The following is a 20,635-nucleotide window of genomic DNA, read 5'->3' as shown; positions in this document are numbered from 1 at the left end:
GCGGACATTCTGCCGCCTGGCACGTCCCTCAAAGTCCTCCAGCCTCCTCGAGAATTGGTCCGCAGTCATCCGCAGGTTCCGGACCTCGGTTTGAAGGTCCGAGACGTCGGCTGTCAGGCTGGAGGTCTTAATGTCCAATGTCTTCACTCTATCATTAGTTTTGCCCAGGTCGGCTCTAATGAGAGTCAGGTCAACGGCCATGGTGTCTACCTTGTGGGTCAAGATCTCATGTTGCTGTTGCATGTCAGCCCGAAAGCTGGTGAGGGCTCCCATAATGTCGCTCAGGGTAGGCTCGGATCTGTCGGGCGAGCCCGTAGGTGGAAGGCTCTTGGCAGAGGATCTCGTGGCAGGCGGCGTCTTCGGCTGGGTATATCGCTCAATTCTGTTCTGCTGCGGCTGTGTTTTCCCGCGGACGCCTTTGTTCGATGTCTTGTCGGGGTCCCCTCTGTCCGCCATGTTGGTTCCGATGAGAACAAAGGGCTGCACCAACCAAGCCCGAGCCCAGCGAGCCAAGTAGAGAATCCGGGCTGAATAGTTAGACCAGGCCGACGTAGGAATGAACTGTAGGCACTAGTACTCCGCCAGCAGAGACGACAGGCAATCACTCCGCAGATCAATCGTGCGGAGTGACGGAGACCGGAGAGACAATGGCACAGTACTGGCACGGAGTTCCACTCGACGTAGCTCAGCGTAGGAACCACCGATTCGAAAGCGGAAAGCAGTTCTCGCCTCAGTAGACCATCAGCAATAGGAATCCACCCTCGTGGAACAGGATATCAGACAGGATATATGAGGGTCGGAAGGTCCGCGGAGCTCCGAGCTTACGCGGCCATCTTGGTTGCCCGCGAAGCTCCTCCTCGGTGGCATTTCTATGTCCAGTTCTCGTGTCTGACCACCCATTCTGCTGGAGCAACCCCTGGGCCTTCAGCGCCTACTTAGGTTAGATATTTATTTAGTTTTAGGCTACAGCTTGGTTGCAGAATGTTAAGGCCGGAGCATAAAATAAAAGTGCAGGTACTCTCTCTGACTGTACCTGCTTTGCTTCTGAGAAGTGCCGGCACTTTCCAATTAAAAGTCTGAATGTAGCTTAGGTTTTCAGCGCACTACAGCCAGCCCACGTTTGTCCGGGATTGTTGATTATTCTAAGGCGGTTGTCCGGCTTAAATTGCATTTATATAGCGCCTACTACCTCTGACGCGGTGCCAGAAACTTGCTAAAGCCCGCCTAACGCCCATCTCTTCCATATAAGGTGTTCACTGCGACTCTGCCCGTCAAAACAGCCCGGCGGACCCTGTTCTAGGCGCTTCAAACGGAGATTCCGAGCTGCCTTTCCCATGCTACTGCAGATGCCTTTCCAAAGAGTGTCCTTCTACTTCACGGTGTATGCTAAAGCGCTCCTATTCCCTAATACTAGGAGGCGCTATATAAAAACTGTAAACAAATAAATACATTTAAAACCAGCACCGCCTCTCCCCTACCTCCTCCACCGCCGAGGAACGCGCAGGAATGACTGCAAAAATGTACAAAAAAAATAAAAAATAGCCGGAAACGCGATAATGAATCCCGCCCCTCCCGGACTGGTGACCTGACTCATGGTTGCCATAGCGATATTTTAGAAAATACGCTTGCGACACCGTAAATCACATCACCCAGTCCTCGAGAGGCGGGAATGCACTGCGACACCGTAAGTCACATCACCCAGTCCTCGAGAGGCGGGATCAAAGCCGAACACGGGCTTTGTCCAGTGGCAGGCCTCCATTTGGCGAGGCCAGCCAATGGAAGAAGGGGCGTGGTTTCATGCCCCTTCTTGCTAACAAGAACTCTCGCCTGCGACAGCGCATGCACTGCAACGCAGGCTTCGACCTAAAAAGGGCACAATACTTTTATTCTCTGCGCAAAGTACTCTATGCACTTGTTAAACAGGAGCAGAGATAAGGGACAACACTGCCTAGTCCCTCTAGTTATAATCACCAGTCCAGTTAGCTCTCCATTCACAAATATCCTTGCTTTGAGTCCCCTATAGATTCACTCAATAACCCTGCAAAACTTATCACCTGGACCTATATGATTTAGTTCTTCCATCAGATAACGCCACCTAACCTGATCATAGGCTTTGGCCGCATTGACTGTTATCACCCCTAGAGGTTCAGAGTTCGCAGCCGCCAAATCTATAGACCCCAGTAGCAGGTTAATTCCCTCAGCTATTTTCCAGGTATTAACCCTTTTTGGTCACCACCGATCAGTACTCCTACTCGTTGAGCGAGTCTCTTCTTCATAATCGCAGTAAAAACATTATCACAATTTAAGAGAGATCTTGGCCTATATGACCCACATCTAATTGCTGGCTTATTGGATTTTAAAATCAAACTAACAGTGGCCTCATTCCAGGTTTCTGGAATCTGTCCATTCCCCCTCAAAATTTCATAAAGTAAAAATTTTCATACTGAGACTATAACTTTTTCCAACTTTACAAATACCTCTGTTGATATCCCCACCTCCCTACGTAACAATCGCCTATCCATAGTTCATCTCCTCCCTTTCCTCTATTCTGTAATGATACGTTTTAGATCCACCAATGCATGATCTGATGTATGTATCTGCTTATGTTCCAAACTTTTCCCATTCTCTGTCGGTAGAAAAATAATATAGGCAGATGAGTGTCCTTTTTTTGGAGTACAAAATGTGCCCCCTCCTATTTCCTGCTCTCACTCTCCATCCATCTACTAATCCCAGCTCGTCCAGCATAAAGGACAAAAAGGCTGAAGACTTGGATGCATTCTTCTGACTGTGCATCGAAGATTATCTAAACTACTATCCATCACAATATTATAATAATATAAGCGGATAAACCATATATTAACATAAACAGATGAATGTCCATATTTTTTGGAGTAGAAAGTGTGCCCCCTCCTCTTTCCTGCCCTCACTCTCATCCATCTACGAATCACAGCTCATCCAACATAAAGGACAAAAAGGCTCGAGCCTTGGATGCATTCTTCTGATTGTGCATCAAAGATCTATCTAAACTACTGTCCATCACAATATTAAAATCCCTCATTATTATGGGGGAGTCGAAAGTCAACAAGGCCAGAAACACCTCTTTCAAAGCTTCCTGATCATCTATGTGGTTGTATGATTAAACAACTACCTCCGAAATCACGAGTGCCCTAACCACGAAGGCTAAACAACGACCAATAGCTAACCACTAAAGTATTGAACCAGGACTTAACTGAACCACGAAAAAAATTCTATTGCCATACAAACCGAATCTACCCATATTTTTAAACTGTTGGCAATTTAAAATTATATGCTATCTTTGAAAATGCCACTCTTGCAGTGTTTTTTCTTTTTTAACATTACTAATATTGACACATAGACGCTTACCTCAGATTTTAATTATATTTTCTACAATGCTACTAACTGTTACTCACCATGCTTGAATTAATGAAAAAGGTTGCTTGTATTTTCGTTTTATTTTTGAAATTCTATTTTCACTTTCCTAACTGGACCACGCTGTTTTGGGATGTTGTTATCAAACATGAAAATACTCGTAGTGGAGCCATTCCTAGAGCTATAGAAATAATGGCAGAAAAGAGAAAGGAATGGAGGAAAAAAAAATAATGAAACCCGCGAAAAGGGTGCTCGTAGTGATGAAAAAGAAACCTGCTAACATTGGATAAAGAAAGCGGAACTCCCGGGTGGGCGGTTCTAAGAATGATAATTTATATTCCGAGCTGCTTGATGCAGCAGGCCACATCAGCCTACTTTATTTTTTTGCAGTGAGTATTAGAATCTGATTTAAAAAGTGCAAAATGCCAGAGATCACACAGAAAGACACTGTGAAGATGGGATGTGAAAGTGGGCATAGCTAGAATACTAACTTAATTGGCGACATATTAAATAGAAAATGTTATCCAAATGCACTATTTAAAGCAATAAAAAAATAAACACGTCAACATGAAAACTTCATTTGAAAACAACCCTACAGTGCCATCTACTGGCCTCAAAATGATCTTTAAATGGATTACATTTTTTTCATGTTTAAAGTCGTTGTTAAGGCCAATCGTTGTTTAATTAAGTAGTTGTTGCGGTGGTCGTGGTTCAGTTGCAGGTCGTTGTTTATGAGTCGTTGTTGAGGCCACTCGTTGTTAAAAAATCGTTGTGCAGGCTGTTTCCCGTATCTTATAGTGGCCTTCTTACTTTCACTTCCACATTTTTTGCATTCTGGATAAACTGGTCCACTTTCTCTGGGTCCCTAAAATTGAGCATGACTTTCAAAAGTGCGGGGAACTTCGGCTGGGGCTTTGCCCCCATCTCCTTCAACTTCTTCATCCTATTACCCAACTCCCACTGTCTGTCCTGTGTCTGTCTGCATAGATCGGACCTTATACTTGATAAGAGTGGCTCAAATCCACCTGAGCGACTTACCTCACTCATCTATCATTCTCATATAATAAGCCAGCCAGGCAGTGGAGAAGAATTAGAAATATATTTATTGGCCATAATATTCATCTGCAGATGGGCCCTGTCCAGTCTACACCCCAGGGAGTGCACCGAGAGGACTGCCTCCTCTCATCACAGCAATACATTATAGCATAGCATGGCAGAGTAAAACCACGCCCAGACTGGAAGAGTACTGGGCTCAGCAGAGGGTGAACAATGAACTCATAAATGAGGCATCTGCACCTGCGAAGGCAACACTGTTATCTCCCCTCAAGGTCACAGAGCCGAAGCTCTGCTACTCCAGGGCATGGAAACATTTCTGCAAAACTATGTCGATATTTCAATTATGTGCCTGCTGAGAGAGTGACGGGTGGGATTTCATAGGGGTGGAGGGTGGGACCGGGTGTGAACGGGGTTTGTTTGTTAGTTTGTTCTGGTTCATCGACAAAATGAAAAATCAAATTCACTATGTTTCTATATAGGCTCTGAGCAAACGCATGCATGTACCACCGGGATTAATACTGAGCTTGTATATATGAAGATGTATGCTGTTACTGCTCTCAAAACTATGCTAATAAACAGATTTAAAAAAAAAACTAACTCAAGGCAAGAAATGCTGAAACAGGGTTTTTCTGCTCATAAGGGAGGGGGGAAAACTGTACCATGAAACATTGGAGCTGCAGAGCAAATGTCAGCATCAGAAAACTGTTTGCCATAGACAAGCTTCTCTCTCATATAGGAAAGTATACAGAAATATCAATAATGGGAACCTAATGAAGGGAAGGCAATGTACTACAACAAGTCTTCTAACTTAGAAGGCAAAAATAAGACAAAAGCTTAACCATTACAGAAACAATTCTATCCAACTGAAGCTTGCATATTACAAAAATAGCTCAGTGGGTTGCAGCACATGAATAATAGGCTGTAACTGCATATTGGTTAGACACATTAGGCTAACATATTCACAAAATCATTAGGACATTCTGTAACAGGAAAATTACAATCTATCATACTAAAGTTCACCCCTTTCGCCTGGAGAGATTTCGCTTTGAGAGCTGCCCCCAAAATTTGCTTATTCATGGTATACATCAGAAAATGTACCAGAGTCTTCCTTGCATTACTCTGTTTCTGATTCAACTTACAGGGGTCTCAATACACCCTCTGCATTTCATGTGCGAGGTCGAAACCCGCCTCCTCAGGCACCACTGTACTCTTAAGGAGGTCGATCACAAATGCCCTCAGATCCCCTCCTTCTATACCTTCTGTCACCCCCACTATTCTTAGATTGTTCCTATTAGTGTTGTTCATCCTATTGATCAGCTCCTTATTCAGTCATTTCATGGTCTGGATTTCTGAAGTTGTTCACTATCACCGGCCTGCTAAGCTCTTGCACATCTTTCTCTGGTGCCTCAGTTCTGACTGACAAATTATCTAAATGTTCTCTCCAGCGCCTCACAATTTCTTTTCTAACCTTTTTTGGTTGGCCACTGAGACCTCAAAACCCCCTTTAATTTCTAGAGAGTTGTTCTGCAACATTGCACAGTCCCTGCATGTTCACACACCCCTCCTTCCATACATCCTTCTCACCTCGTCTCTCCAACCTGCTGCTCCCGCCCCCCCCTGATCCTGACTCCCCAGCATGTCCTATTCACCCCCTCCTACAGAAGTACCGCAAACCTGTTACCCACTTTATATTTAATCATGGAGCTGCCTAGGTCTCCTTTACTTCTTGAGTTCTCAATAGGTTTCTGTACTGACACTACTTCAGACCTCACTGCTTTCTCCATCATCAGCTCACTTACCTTGATGTCCCTCACCCCCTTCTCTGCCATCTTCGCCTTGTTCTCTCTCTCCTTCCCTCCCACCCTAATGTCCTTATTTGAATCAGCATCCAACTGGACAAAAAGACCTTAAAGGGGGGGGTCGTTTTGTTTTCCCCTTTTAGTTGTTCCACTGTCATATTTTACATGGCTTCACAGTCTGTAACCCACTTTTTCCACCTAAAGTCTCTCCTCTAGTTCCTCCAGGTTTAGCCAGTTCCACCTCCCACACCTTACCAGACCTCAGACTGTACCTACAGGACTCCTGGGGGGCCTGCCCCCTTCCCTCATTCTCCTCATTCTTCTCAACCCTATGCACACTCCCCTCTTCCTTTATCTTGGCGTTCTTTGCAGCAAGATTCTCTCCTCTTTGTTCTCTACCCACATCCTGGGTCATCTTTCCATGTTCCTGGGCGGCCCTTTCACTTGCTGCCACTTCACGCACCAACTGAGCAATCACACTTGAATTACTGGGCCATCACTTCTATCGCAAGCCGAGACCCTCCCGAGTTCTCTACTTAGCCACAACACTTGGTTGTGCTATCGCTTCCAGACCTTACTCAAGGTGAGATCCACCTGAAGCAGACTTTTTAGGGCTTTAGATACCCACATTTTTTAAATAAAGTAGTTACTTAGTCAAAAGTTCAGCCAAGCTGCAATATTAGATGTTTTGTGCTGTATATACTCACTGACTCATTATTGTTAAGAACATTTTTTTTTCAAAACTGAGGAATGTGTTTAATGCCCATCACGCTCCTTCAGTGCTTGGAGTGTGCTGTTCTGTGGGGGAGCAGCTAGCATCTGTGTCAATTTCTGAGGCCCTCTTTTAAAGAGAAAACATACAATATGTGCTTAACCCTTTCGACGCTGATGACGAGCTCAGCTCGTCATCACCCACGGGTGTCGTGTGCTGATGACGAGCTGAGCTCGTCATGCAAACAGCAAAATGGTAATTCCCAGCACACAGCGGGAAAACGCCTAGCAGCCAAGAGGTTAATTGGAAGGCTATGATAGTTTCATTCAATATTTCCAATATAGGTCTCCTTTATTTGTTGAGAGAAGAGGCCTAACTTTGTTAGATGCCCACAAAGTGACATAATTCTCAGACTCTTTTAAAGAGCAGCCTCGTGCGCTCTCATGCTTTTCCTGAGACTCTTGCATATCTACAGTATTCAGTAGATAAGTCATCTCTCCAGGGTAGGAAAAATTGCAGTCATACATGCGGTTTGTCTGCAGTTTATTTGATTTCTCGAACACTTTAAAGGTGGCACCCCGTTCCAATATCACTGGGCTGATATCTTGAAGTGCTACAAATGATTCACACATACAAAATATCACTGGGTGGCACAAGATTATATAACATTACAGAAAGCTACACCACAAAAAGATGCTGTATTTCAGTACTAGATAAATGATCTGTTCATACATAAAAATACTATTGGCTTTCCGGTTCTTCTTGGTGCGACATTAGAAAGCATCACCCTGGCCCCTGCGGTATGTGCAATACTCAAATTTCTTATGTATGTAGAAGGGTAAAGAATTCTGCAATGGACTGTCTTTTTGGTGTCACTGAACACAAGGTAACAAAATGGTTGTGGGATGATTCAGTTTTCAGTCAAACAAGTGTGCCTGATTGTTACAGTACTTGATGGTGGTTGATTGACAAGCTCAAAGTTAAGGTGACCAGAGCAACTCTATTTGTGATGCCTACACACCTACTGAATGCAGACATATGGTTATGCAGCTTGTCTTTGTGCTGGCAAAAATTCAAATAGACCATCAGATGATGGGAGAATCATTCCCCTCAGAAGAATCGCGTTATGTGTCTGATTCAAATAACCTGGAAAAGACACAGAGTTGGAGATCACAGAAGAGTTTGACTGGTCACATCATGATGTACAAGCAGTATGTGGCATCTGTTCTACTAATGAAACGATGAATAAAGCTCCCAGCATACTCCATTCTTGGTCATGAAAAGGCATGTTTATTCCATCAGGCATTTCCCCAGTGGGATCAAACAATGGAAGGCTACTTTTTAAGGCACGGGCCACTGCTGGCACCTCTGTTACTTTCTATAGCTACCCCAGGTAATTACAGCTAGCAGGAGAGTGGAAAAGGAGTGAGGAGAGAGAATGATGCGAGAGGAGGAAGGTAGCAGGTAGTCAGTAGTTCTCAGACCGTCCCGGGAGTGAAAGATGATTTGTAGTGAACCAGTAGGGGTAAAATATTATATTTATAGGGAAAGTGGCAATGCGAAAGAAGCCATTTTTAACTCGTCCACTAGGGTTATCACTTAGTTGTGGATGACTCCATAACCTGCCGCCTCCAAACGGGTCATGTAAATTCAGAGCTCTATCCAATAGCCCTCTAGGTTACAACTTGAAATCCTTCTTAAAACTGTTCTAAAGACATAGAGATATAGATACAGTAAAGAGTGCAGATGTAAGAGTATATTACTAAAGTATGATTGGACATTAAGTGACTCGCACAGAGAAACAGCGCCCAACGAAATAAACCTTCAGTTCCCGCTGTCAATGCGGTGACAATCCCACCTGAAAAGAATGTTCCTGTCTGTGGCCCTGTTTGAGGCCTAATGTATGGAGCAATCTAATGGCATTAACCCGCGTTAATTAGAATTGTAGCTTTGGTAGAATTCACTGTGTTCTGTTTTATAAGAATATACCTTAATAAAATCAAGGTGCATGTAAATGTTACCGCCACCCGCACCTACTTTGGGTTTGTTCCCTCCCCATTCTGCATGCTGCATACACATTTCCTCCTATCCATCAGTGTGAAATTTCTGACCATACTCCTGGTGGAATAACCACAAACTGGCAGGTTTGCAGGTGTTCAATTACTTTAAAAAAACATCTCCCCTCTGGAACGCCTACAACCCACCTCTTAGAGCAAAGTTGATAATACACATTATTACACCATACTGGTATTCATTCTTTCTGGATAAAAAGTAATAGAGGTATTTGTGCACATTAGTTCAACGTTATGAACTGTGCCCTCAATTGTTCTTGTGTGGTGGCTAGAAAGAGGTATTGCGTCAAATGTATCCTATTGTTCTTTATTTTGCATGCTGTGCACTGGCAATAATAAACTGTGTGTGATATCAGTGGTGACCTCACCTCACATGTAATTTCATTCATGCCGAAGGTTACGTCTTTGGATAGATTTATGGTGACCAGGCGTCCTGGATTTGCTGATCTCTCCGTTGCTTAAACACCAGCCCGGAAAAATTCAATAACACAAGGTCCAGAGAGGCACATTTTCATTTGTTGCAGTGCCGAAGTAGTTAGCTATCTGTAGCAAAAAGCAATATAGTTAACACAGATTTTTTTTAGGTCCATTTAATTACCCTTAGCACCACATTGTCTCTGTTGTCCAGCGCTGTCATTTAAGTCCTTCTGTGCCCCACAATTGATGCAAAATTGTAATCCTAGTTTATGAGAAATGTCATGGCTTTTAAATCTCAAAATCTGGTAATCCTATTTAAGTTTTGTGTGTTTTTATAAGCATGCCGTTGGTGGAGAGAAATGTAGGCTTGTGTACAGGGGTGTGGAACTCCTATAACCTGATGCCCAGGACATATTGTTTTGGGGGGAAGCAAGAAGTTTTCATGTTTGTTATCCTTGGAACAAGAAGGCCCAGCCCCCTGCTGCACAACCCTTTTGGCTGCCAGATTACAATACCACATTATGGATCCAGGAAGGGCATTGTCTGCAGTTACGGGAATAGTTGTACCCATATGTTAATGCTGTTCTTCGAACTTGTATTAAAGGTTCATTAATACAAAGCATTTTTGATTAGGGTGAGCGCTTTTAGTAAATGTTGTGAGTTCAGACTGCACTACTGACAGTGGTTCCAGTATAGAAATGTCTACATACATTTGCAAAGTTTAACAATATTTGGCTTCGTATGTTTCCAGGATGCTCTCTGATTAGATACATATATATGCAAAAGCTTGAACACAAGATGATTGTTTTCTTTCAAAATAAAAGTCATAAAAAAATGTGACTAGGGAAAAAATGTTTTGCTAAACTAGTGAAATTTATGTACCATTTCTTTGAAGCATCGTTTAGGAAAATGTGTTGATGCATGCTAGTATTTCCAAAAAAACATTCATAATGGAAAATCAGTGTAACCAATTACAACAAAATTATAGGGAACATGATAATAAACAAGCTTTGGCAAAGCCAATAGGTATGACTTTGGTTGTCAGCCTTTTGGTTATGTTAGTGCGTGTCTTGTTTTGACGTGTTTTTGATAAGGATATATTGTTTTTGGAGCTGCCAGGCCCTCATCATTATAACAGACCTTGGCAAAAGAAAAGATATTTTTCACCTCCAAAAACAAACATTGCCACAGTATTTCCGGACGCTGAACAAATCTACTTTGCGTGCCAATGTGTTTCTTATGAAAGAGCAGAATGCTGTCACTGACACTCAAGCCAGCCAGTAGCTAGAGCAAGAGATAGAATTTTAATAAAAAACAAAACGCCAGACCTAAATAGAGGAACAATTCTTAAAGAAAGTCACAAAAGTGCATCCATGGTTTATGTCCTTGCAATAGTGCAGATTTAAAGCGTTTATGAATTCACAAGAATTTACAGAAGTAGGTCAGGAAATTGTACTCCTAGAAAATATTTGTGAACTGCATTTGACCATGCGTTGATTTCCTCAGGCGAAAATCTGTTGTGCAGTAACAAGTTCACTTTCCCTCTGACCACTTTTTTCCCCAGCCTCGGAAGACGTTTTACCTCTGCCTTGTCTGGAGTAAATTTCCAACATAGAACCCATATAACATGCAAGTGAGTAGGTTTGCCTAGTCTCAAAAGGGCATTCCAACCACGGGTAACTATTGCTTACCGCTACCTCCAGCTCCAGTATGTAGTTCTTTGGAAAGGTGGCAAAACAAATTGCTAGTATTCAAACCCTACTATGGTATGAGCTCTGGCATAATCAGGGAGGCTATTATCAGAGCTCTTATATAATGAGATTACTACCATAATTTGTCACCGCATTACATGGCACCAAAGAGACACGTGGATTTAGTTCCATGACAAGCAGTTTTATGATGCAACCTGTTCTATGGCCAATTAGATATTTTATTAAATTCCACACCTCTGGTGTAGAAAATATTGTTTGTTTTTTCTTTAGGGTGCAAATCTGTTGAGTGCTAAGGCTAGGGTACAGTATAAAATGGATGAAAATATGCCTATAGATCTGCAGCATATAATGGAGAGTCATACATTTGGTGTGATTCATGACAACACATTGTGATTCATGACAACACATTTTTGAATATTTAATCACACAGTTGGTACAAAGAGACAAATGTATAATATACTTAGAGGTCAACTGATGTTTGTATCCTCTTAAACATTCCTTCCATTTTTTTCCCGCTAATTAAGATGTTAAACCTTTATATATTTATAAATATAAAATGATATAGCTATATTTTTTGTACATCTAACTGTATGTTATATTCCTAAATCTCCTTGTGATTTAATAGTATTCAAAACTCATAAATGAAGACAAGAATATTCAAATAATATCACTTTTAATGCAAAAAATACTGCTGACAAAAGCAAAAGTGAAAATTGTTGGCGTTCCCCCGTAGATTAAATGGAATATAAACCAATGTACTTTATACACCACCATAATGACACCATATATATTTTTTGTAGATCAAGGGTTTGCCTGAAGGCTTCAATTATCCAAAAATAGGCTCCAACTATTCCTTACAAACTGTTGAAAAAACCTGGAAGGCGTTGCAAGACTTCAAGAAGGGAAATGCTATTTTCACATTCCCTAACACGCCAGTGAAATGTGCGGGAGCACCTCAGAAGATCATGTACTTGTCAGAGGAATATCTGAGAAAGGTATGGTTCTTTATGAAGGTTAAGGCTTTCTTTAAGATCCAGACATGGACTTATAGATCTGAATGAGTGTGCTTAAAGCTGTGTATAATGCTATTGATTGATAGGATGCTTATCTAATAGGGAATGTCAGTGCATGCACCATATGTAGCCAAGTCAGGAGACAATAAGCAACTGTTTCAAAAGATTATGAATGGGTGTGGTGTTGAATTGTCAAACTTTGACCTGCTTATATTTGGTGAGTTCACCCAGTAGGGTATGATTTGCTTCTTTCCTCAATTACTTCCTTAAATATGAGATAATTAAGTCAGTTATGTCAGGAAGTTTAAGTTGATTTTTCATCTTCGCTTCAAGTAAGAGATGCTTTCACGGATAACTGGTACATCTTTACTCTTGTAGAATTATCTAAATATACCAATACCAGGGGGAAGGTTTATAAAAGAGGGGTTTTTCTTACTTTCTGTTTTTGCATCTTCTATTCATACCACAGTCCCTTTATCAAGTGTTTTTTTTTTTCAGACAGGAAAGCGATCTGATGCTAATGTCATTTTCAATACTTCGCTGGGAGCAATTTTTGGAGTGAAGAAGTACGCAGATGCACTCTTGGAAATTATTAAGGAGCGTAATATTCAGCTCAATTTCAAGCGGAGTCTTATAGAGGTGCGTGCAGACAAACACGAAGCTGTGTTTGAGAACTTGGACAATCCGGGAGAAACTCATGTGTATGAGGTAAGCTAACAAATTCAAAATACTTTTCTTTGTTATGTAGTGTTGTTATCTAGCTGTTTAGACATTGGCCGATAAAAGTAGATTAAGATAGCTAAAAAAGACTTACGGCAGATCTGTATCCAAGGGGTAAAGAGATAAGGGTATCAAAGTCAAACTAACTAAGAAGAAACCTTCCTCTACCCTTGTATCTGCACAAGTATATGCTAACCAGTTCATCTGTTGGCTCCATAAACCTTCTCTCAAACTAAAACCCTTTCAGCACTCAGAATATCATTGTGTACATTATCATAGTTGTGTATTATGAAACCAGATCTAAAAATAAATCAAACATGTAACCTAGGAAACCTATAAAAATATACAATCAACAGAGAATACATTCTATCCAGTCTAATCAAATAAGGGCATATTTACAAAATTACAACTAAATAAATGTATAATCGAGGCAGTAACTAAGAATAAAATAAACATTTATAGAAAAACAGAACAAATTTATGAAAAAGCGATATGTAAACTTTTCTAAAGAACGGCATCAGTTAAATTCAGATCAGTTGCATCTCTCAGATAACCCCATCCTCATGCGTGACTGCAGCCCATCTGGTCGTATGTCAAACAAATTTCAAACAATTCAGCCTAAGGCAAAGAGAAATCCTGGAAACACTTGAAGCTGGATTTCAGTGGCAGTCATATTTTTATCCGCACCTTTCATATTCCGATAGAGTACTTTAGCACACCCTATGATTGCTACCTGTCCTCATACACAAATGTATGAGGACATAATTTAGAATATACAAAAGTATCTTAATTACTATTGCTTGATGGCAAATAACTTTTAGGTTGTTCAGTATTACATGAGTTTTCACTCACCTGTTAAAAACAGAACTCGTGAAAAAAGGATGCGACGAATCCTGATCTCATTCAAACACAGGGTGGAGGACAACCTACAGTTATATATAGAACCTAAATTGTCTCTCTAAATACTGTAAAGGAAAGTTGATGAAGAATTCATTATGAATTAGACTCGCACACTCATTTTTTGAATGAGTCATGGGCAGAGGAAGGAATTTTACACCAAACTCAAATTTCAGGCAGGGTGGAACTAATGGGTCTTTTAGGTTTTGGCAGACGCCGGCACCTGCCTTAAAACACTGTATTCCATGCGTGCCAAACTTTTGGTTCTCCTGCTCCATTGAGAGTTGGACGAATTACTGGGTTTCCGTCAATGAAGCCTCAGATGGACATTAATGGTTTGTTTACTCTGAATAAACTAAATGTTAGGTAAGTTGTGTCTGTCGAGATAAAAGAAATGCAGAGCAGGGCCTAAAGATCATGGTGCCCCCGCTGCATTTTTTACTGACCCTAATGTAGAGCTGCTGATGCGGTAGCGCCACTGCGGGTTTGGAGGTCCCCAACTGTCAGGAGGGGATCACTGATTCGGGTGGGCGTCCTTCCTAGAAGTGCGTTGACCATAGCCTCTGCTGACCCTACTAGGAGGCCATGCACCGTGGAGGCTCCGAGGATCCACTAGCAGGATGACATTTTTCTAGACTAATTGTGAGTTGCGATATGTTTTGTGATCCACATGATGGTTTTCGGAGTTTTGAATATGTCCCAATGCATAACCATGGCCAGCACAAGACTAAAGTGCTACCTTCTTTTTAATTCCGTCCGCCATCGCACTGCAGTAGTCAGATGAATGATTAACAAATTCTAGCTCAAGCACTCTCCGTGGAGCAACTAAGGCTACTAGAAGGAACAACACGAGTACTCATTAAAAATACCAAATGCTAAAAGCTTCAGACTGTGCGCCTGTGGCACAACGCCCTCTATACATAAACTGCTATTACTGTCAAGTTATTAGTGTTTAGAACATCCTTCCTTGTAGTGTCCATGAGCATGATGGTCATGGCATCAGATCAATACATCTTTTTTGTAAGGGCTGATACCTGACTACGGGTAAGTGAAGTTAGAAAGATTTTCTTTCACAAACTCTCTATAATGCGCACATATATTATGCTAAATAACCATAGGTTGCAGCATGTGGATTTTCAAGTGAAAATCAGAACTTGCGCATCGATTTTAAGTTGTGATAAATAATAGATAGCCACCCAGCTTCAGAGAGGACAGGGGTTTAAAAGTTTATCCGCGAGAAAACAGGCCTGTTCTCAGCAGTAAGTATGGATAACAGAGAAATATTTCCAGTTTGCGGCGAAAACTACGCCACGACCTCAAGGCACTAAAAAAATAAGAAATTCAGTGAAATACATTCAGCCCAGAAATCGAGATCTACTTGAAATTTCACTTATATAATTAAAACTCTCCACACCTGTCATCCCTGTACATCCCTTGCTTCACCTATGACCTCTGGCCTCCCCTTACTCACCTCCACACCCCTTTGACCAGGGGATAAAAGGCAAGGGACTCTGCATTTGATCTCGCGGTGTCACTAATGTATATGAGCTGCCAGAATCCTGCATAACTTTTTTGCATGTTTGTTATAATTTGTTTGTCACTTTTACACTACCTGCTGGGCAGAGTGTTATTTTACGTTTTACCTTTTAAGGCCCTGACTACGAGGTTGGTTGTAGTTAATGCCCCGGTTACTTACCGGTAATCTTCATTACTCCGAGTATAGTCTTCCTCGCCACATGAGTTCCCTCCCCCCCTCCCTGTCTGGCTATCGGCTTCATTGTTTGCTTGGTAGTTCAGGCTGTTGGTTGGGCCGGCCCGCCTCTTATAGAGGTCAGGTGTGACTGGTCGGCCATGTTGGGAGGGGGTGGGAGGCTTTTTTGCTTTGGAGGGTTCTGTCGTGGAGCTGATGCACACTTTGTAAGTCATGTGGCGAGGAAGACTAACGAGGAGGTAATGCATCCTATAATGTTAAATAACTGAAAATTCGCTAAATTTTGCCTAACATTTAGCAGCGTATCAAGCGAATTTGGTACAATAAACTCCAAACTCATAAGAGGTGCCGTTTATTGCACTGGATAAATAACGAACCCCTGGTATCCTTGTTTACCAGTTGCGATTAATAGAGCCTCTACTTGTAATCTGGCCATTATTGTAGCCAAGCAAGGGATCTATACCGCCATGTACACTCAGCGGTGGTATACTATACACAAATTTCTTTGCGGCTTTCTGAATGGAGTTATTTAGAAAGGCATGCAGTTAGGTGGCAGGCGTGGGGGTTGGGTTCATGCACAGGTGTGCACGCGCCTGCTCGTGTATAGTGACACTCACTGGATAATGTCCCGGCCAGCTGTGCAGGGTGGAGGAAACCCAGAAGGCTGATGATGTGGAAGCTTATATGGACTCCATATTTCAGTTGCTAGACAGGTCGTTGTTCACACAGTTTAAAGAATATTGTCAGATGGGGGCAAATTAAATACAAATGCTTTTGTTTTTTTGCTTGCACAGTATGAAATGCTCCACGTCACTCCTCCCATGGGGCCCCCGGATGTGCTGGTGAACAGTCCCGTGTCGGATGCTGGGGGCTGGGTGGATGTAAACAAGGAGACCCTGCAACACAAGAAGTATCCCAATGTGTTCGGAATTGGAGACTGCACCAACCTCCCAACATCGAAAACGGCCGCAGCTGTTGGTAATACTGAGCACGTTGAATGCATGCACGCCAAACGGTGTAGCCCGCGCTGTGCGGTGTAAATAGCGGCGAGGTGTCTGCATTGCTTCTACTCAGGGACCCGCTAGTGATGCAAGCGCGTGAGCCAAGGTGACCCATCTGGGGTAGTTCCTAGAACCCTTAATGTCGTTCTAGCCACCCTTTTAATCCCATAGCTCCAACCCTCCTTCCCCACCCTTCTCCCCAAAAACCTCCGAATTTGCCCACTAAAACCGGTGGTCGGTCATTGCAAATATTCTGCACCATTTGTCTGATCATTAAACTTTGAGCAGCGCATTCTGCTTCCCACCCTTTTTTTGCAGCCACTAATTGCAAAACATTTTTCCCGATATTTTGCAGGCGGGGTTCCTGCAGCCCTCGTAGCCTGCTCTTTCATAACATGTCTTCTCAACGGACTGGGGGGAGGGGGCTGGAACTTATTAATCTTTTTAAAGTGTTGTTTTTACCTTTGTGGCCCACAGTCTGACACATTATGTGCAGAGCAAAGCATGTCCACGCACAACCTGCCTATAGACGATTTGTTTATCTGTGGCAGCCATGCACGTGTCCTGGAACTGATAAAGATGGAGGCAGGTTCTGAACTTGACGCCTTCCCTCTTCGCAGCACAGGGTGTACTTAACACTGAATGTTCTCATGTGCAGAGACAATTTTTAAAAGTCACCTGTTGTGTTTATTACAACTACTGTGACATCGTGGCTTTCGGGTTCATGTAGCAGAATGATATTACTGAACATGTGCATGATATCAGATAATTCTGCGGCTGGCCTCGTGAGACCCGGCTATTTCAAGAATATTAAAGATGTGCCTTGATCATTTTTCGGAAGTAAGACTGTGGTTTCCTCTGCAAGTACAAGTCTTTCTCCTGCTCTCCCAGCAAACGAGCCAGTGACGTGGAAACGCCCCGTCCATCTTGACGTCACCTCGTTAGACATCTCGCTTGGGTACAGCTGTCGCGCCTCTGCTATCGCGCCGAGGAATCCAGGGCAGAGAAATCTAGGCTGAAAACGTTTTCTTGCACCTTATCGGGACGCGCGCTCAGCCTGTCTGCTGTGACATGGCAAGTTCATGGGGCCGGGGCGGGCAGACCGTGAAGGGGGAGGTGGGTGGGTGTCTGTGGGAGGCTGGGAGCGCACCCGGCCGCTTCTCTTCAGCACTCCACAGACGGTGTTCCAATGCAGCATGTTCCCCAAGTGCAATGCCGTGACAAATATATTTTCTGACGCAGCACTTCATACTGCACGGTTTACAAGCACTTAATATTACTGTATTAAATAATGTATAATTTACCAACCCATGAAGGATGGAAGGATGAGTTAACCTTGTCTGAAGTCGAGCACGTGACTTAAAGACCTCCCCAGCAAGCGTTAATTTACGGACGCCGCCGGGCCCGTCATATTACACAGTACAGACTACTTTTATTCTTCATAATGGACGCCGCCTCCCACCCCTGGCACTGTGTCACACAGAGGTCAAAGTGCATTAGACGTTCTCGTCCTCTGACTTCTATAGATGCCCAGTCCATGTCATCTTCGCCATTATTTAACTGAAGTACTACAGCCCCAAGACGCATTCAGGACTGGCATACCAGAAAATGATTGGAGTCAGACATAGTCCTATGGATTTTGGAAACACGCATGAAGTAGAGAGATTAGCGTGTGTTGGTTTGGTGTAAGAGAGAGGCGCATCTCTATCTACCACATCCAATCAAAAAGGATGCTTGTAGCCAATTAGGTCACAGAATGCATTTTATTATAGACTTCCCCTTCTGATGGACACAAATGCATCCATGTACTGTGTACGTGTGTGTGTCTATTTGTCTTTTGTGAAGTGTATGTTCTTGGCACCAAGGTAGAAAGATCTCCAAACAGTTTATAACAATGTTATGGTGCATTAGCGTTGGGGGCCACTTGGCCTTCTTGTAAATGGCTATATATTTCTCCCAGTACCATAGAACACAGCTGTGTCCTGATCGTTGCACACTCCATTGTAAAAGACGAAAGGCACGCTGTAAATTATATTTAAAAAGAAAAACTCTCTCAACCCAGAATGTTTTCTTTACTGAGAGCTGGCTATATTAATCCTTAAAACCTAGTTCTACACTTCCCTAGTCCACTGGTATGTCAAAAATCCTCTTTTACCAGCGTGTGCTGATCTTTCAACTAATATGATTTTTTAATAAGTGGCCAACTTTCCTAAAGTCCAGTTTTTAATGCCAGACTCCTGATTAGAAACTTTCAGTTTCTACTGTGGCTATGGTTTCCCTGACTCTTCTCTTGATTTCATCAGGAGACTCAATCATTTGTTCCAATTTTTTTGTACTTTCTGCTAAGTCCAACCACAAATACTAGGATGTCCTTGCAAACTGGGTACTCGGGACGTATTTGTTGCACAGATAACCCTGGAGCCTCTAGTCGCTGTCTCACATGTGCTTATTGAGACATTCTGCTGTTTAGCCGCATTAAAGGCCTTATAGGTTCATCCTTCTCAGAAGGCCTGCAAATGGTTCCTAGTAAGAATTGTTGCTCAGAAGTGTATGACCAAATGAATGGAGCACCAGAGACAACATTCTTCTTCTTTTGTCTCAATCATAAAAAAAACAAATTCAAACTCTGGTTCAATACATGTCCTATCAAATATACTTGGACAGTTTACTTTTTGAGTGAAACTTTGATGGCCTTAACCTTTCCAAAAGAGCTGGTAGCAGGTTGGAGAAGCTGTTCCATCCTGAGCGATTTGCGCTGGGATTGCATGTTGGCTAAAAGATTATGAAAATAAGAGAGCAGATCTCTTCATTCCGTACATTGGGTCTGTCCCCATGCCTAATTCCTAATTGGATTTCATCTCCATCCTACATTTGCGAATAAGACCACATCTTCATGCTCTCAAATTTCTCTTTTGCAGCAATGTTTAGAGTTTGTCGTACCTACTGATCAGTACCCATCTTTTCATTCAGATTTTGTCCCTCAGGCCGTGAAGTATTTCACAATCACACTACTGTTCCATCAGCCAGTGGTCAATATTATGGACTTGGCAAATCAGGCCCATTTCATGTCTTTCCATTGCAACTAAGTTGACAGAAAAGATCATCGCTGCTACTTTCAGGGTATAAACATCACATGTGGATTCAGCTGGAGTCTCAGATGCCTGATTTAAACCCCCCCCAAAGCAGTTGGGCCAGTCCCTGTGGCCATTCTCGATGATCTCTGCTGTACAGCATATAGTGGCTGAGCAATTGCGCTTAATTATCTGGATCTCGGGGGGCGGGGGGGTCAACGGCATGGCACTTTCTTGGTTCATATTCTTTCTGTGACACTGAACACAACTTCACCCGTCAAAAGTGTCTCCACTAATCTGAGCTTTTACCTGAGATTATCACCAAGCAAATCTTGTCTACGATGAGCAAGTTCTTGCTTATCTGATTAATTCCGTCTTCATTTATTCTCATACACCAATGAATAACCTGCTCTGACCGGACTACTGCATGTGCCACCATCCTAGCTTACAAAGGAATAGGTTTATAATGTAGTTGATGGTGATCAGCGAGTGACCAGCATGAACTGTCTTAAACTTATCGCTATCTGAACCGAATTGGTGGTGGTCGGTGGCAGCAAAGATCATCAGGCTTCCTTGGTTTGGCCAGAAGCACCGTATGATCCATCTGCACAAGTTTCCTTTGTGAAGAACTGGACTTCATGATGAAAAGAGGACTGTCATACGACCCTCAGATGAACTTGGTATCAAGGCCTTTCATATGCTATTTGACGTTAATTAGAAAATGTAGTTCTTCCATGTACTCCGGTGACATGGTGGTTAATTCATTTATTTCTGCCAAGCGTCAATTCCCTATACTTTTGGATCCTAGTGTCCTTGAATGATAAACTACACCTAGTACAGAAGCCTACTACATGTCTGAGGTGTGGGCTCCGAAAAGTGGACCAAGACTCGCAGGCTCATGGTGAACTGTACCAACTCCTCGTACAGCTCCTCATCCAGTTTACGGTTCTTCGTGTAGTCTTGTAGGCTATGCAGCCCTTCGTAAGCTCACCCCGTCAGGCTTCTTGTTTAAAGCAGGTACATTAGTGGGGTATTTGTCTGGAACATGGTGGCCCGCACTCTGC

At 42.7% G+C, this 20,635-nt stretch overlaps 1 protein-coding gene across 1 annotated transcript in view; it reads left to right on the top strand.

Moving 5' to 3' along the window:
* SQOR (sulfide quinone oxidoreductase) overlaps positions 1-20,635 on the top strand; it is a 281,588-nt gene that overhangs the window by 237,116 nt on the left and 23,837 nt on the right. Inside the window, exons 5-7 of the mRNA XM_086958258.1 lie at positions 11,959-12,153; positions 12,670-12,879; positions 16,294-16,477. Of these exons, the coding sequence (XP_086814384.1) occupies positions 11,959-12,153; positions 12,670-12,879; positions 16,294-16,477 (589 nt within the window). The remainder of the gene's footprint in view (positions 1-11,958; positions 12,154-12,669; positions 12,880-16,293; positions 16,478-20,635) is intronic.

The sequence above is a fragment of the Lissotriton vulgaris genome, chromosome 2_1, assembly GCF_964263255.1.
Source record: "Lissotriton vulgaris chromosome 2_1, aLisVul1.2, whole genome shotgun sequence".
NCBI classification, from domain to species: domain Eukaryota; kingdom Metazoa; phylum Chordata; class Amphibia; order Caudata; family Salamandridae; genus Lissotriton; species Lissotriton vulgaris.
This window is presented reverse-complemented; position numbering and strand designations above follow the sequence as displayed.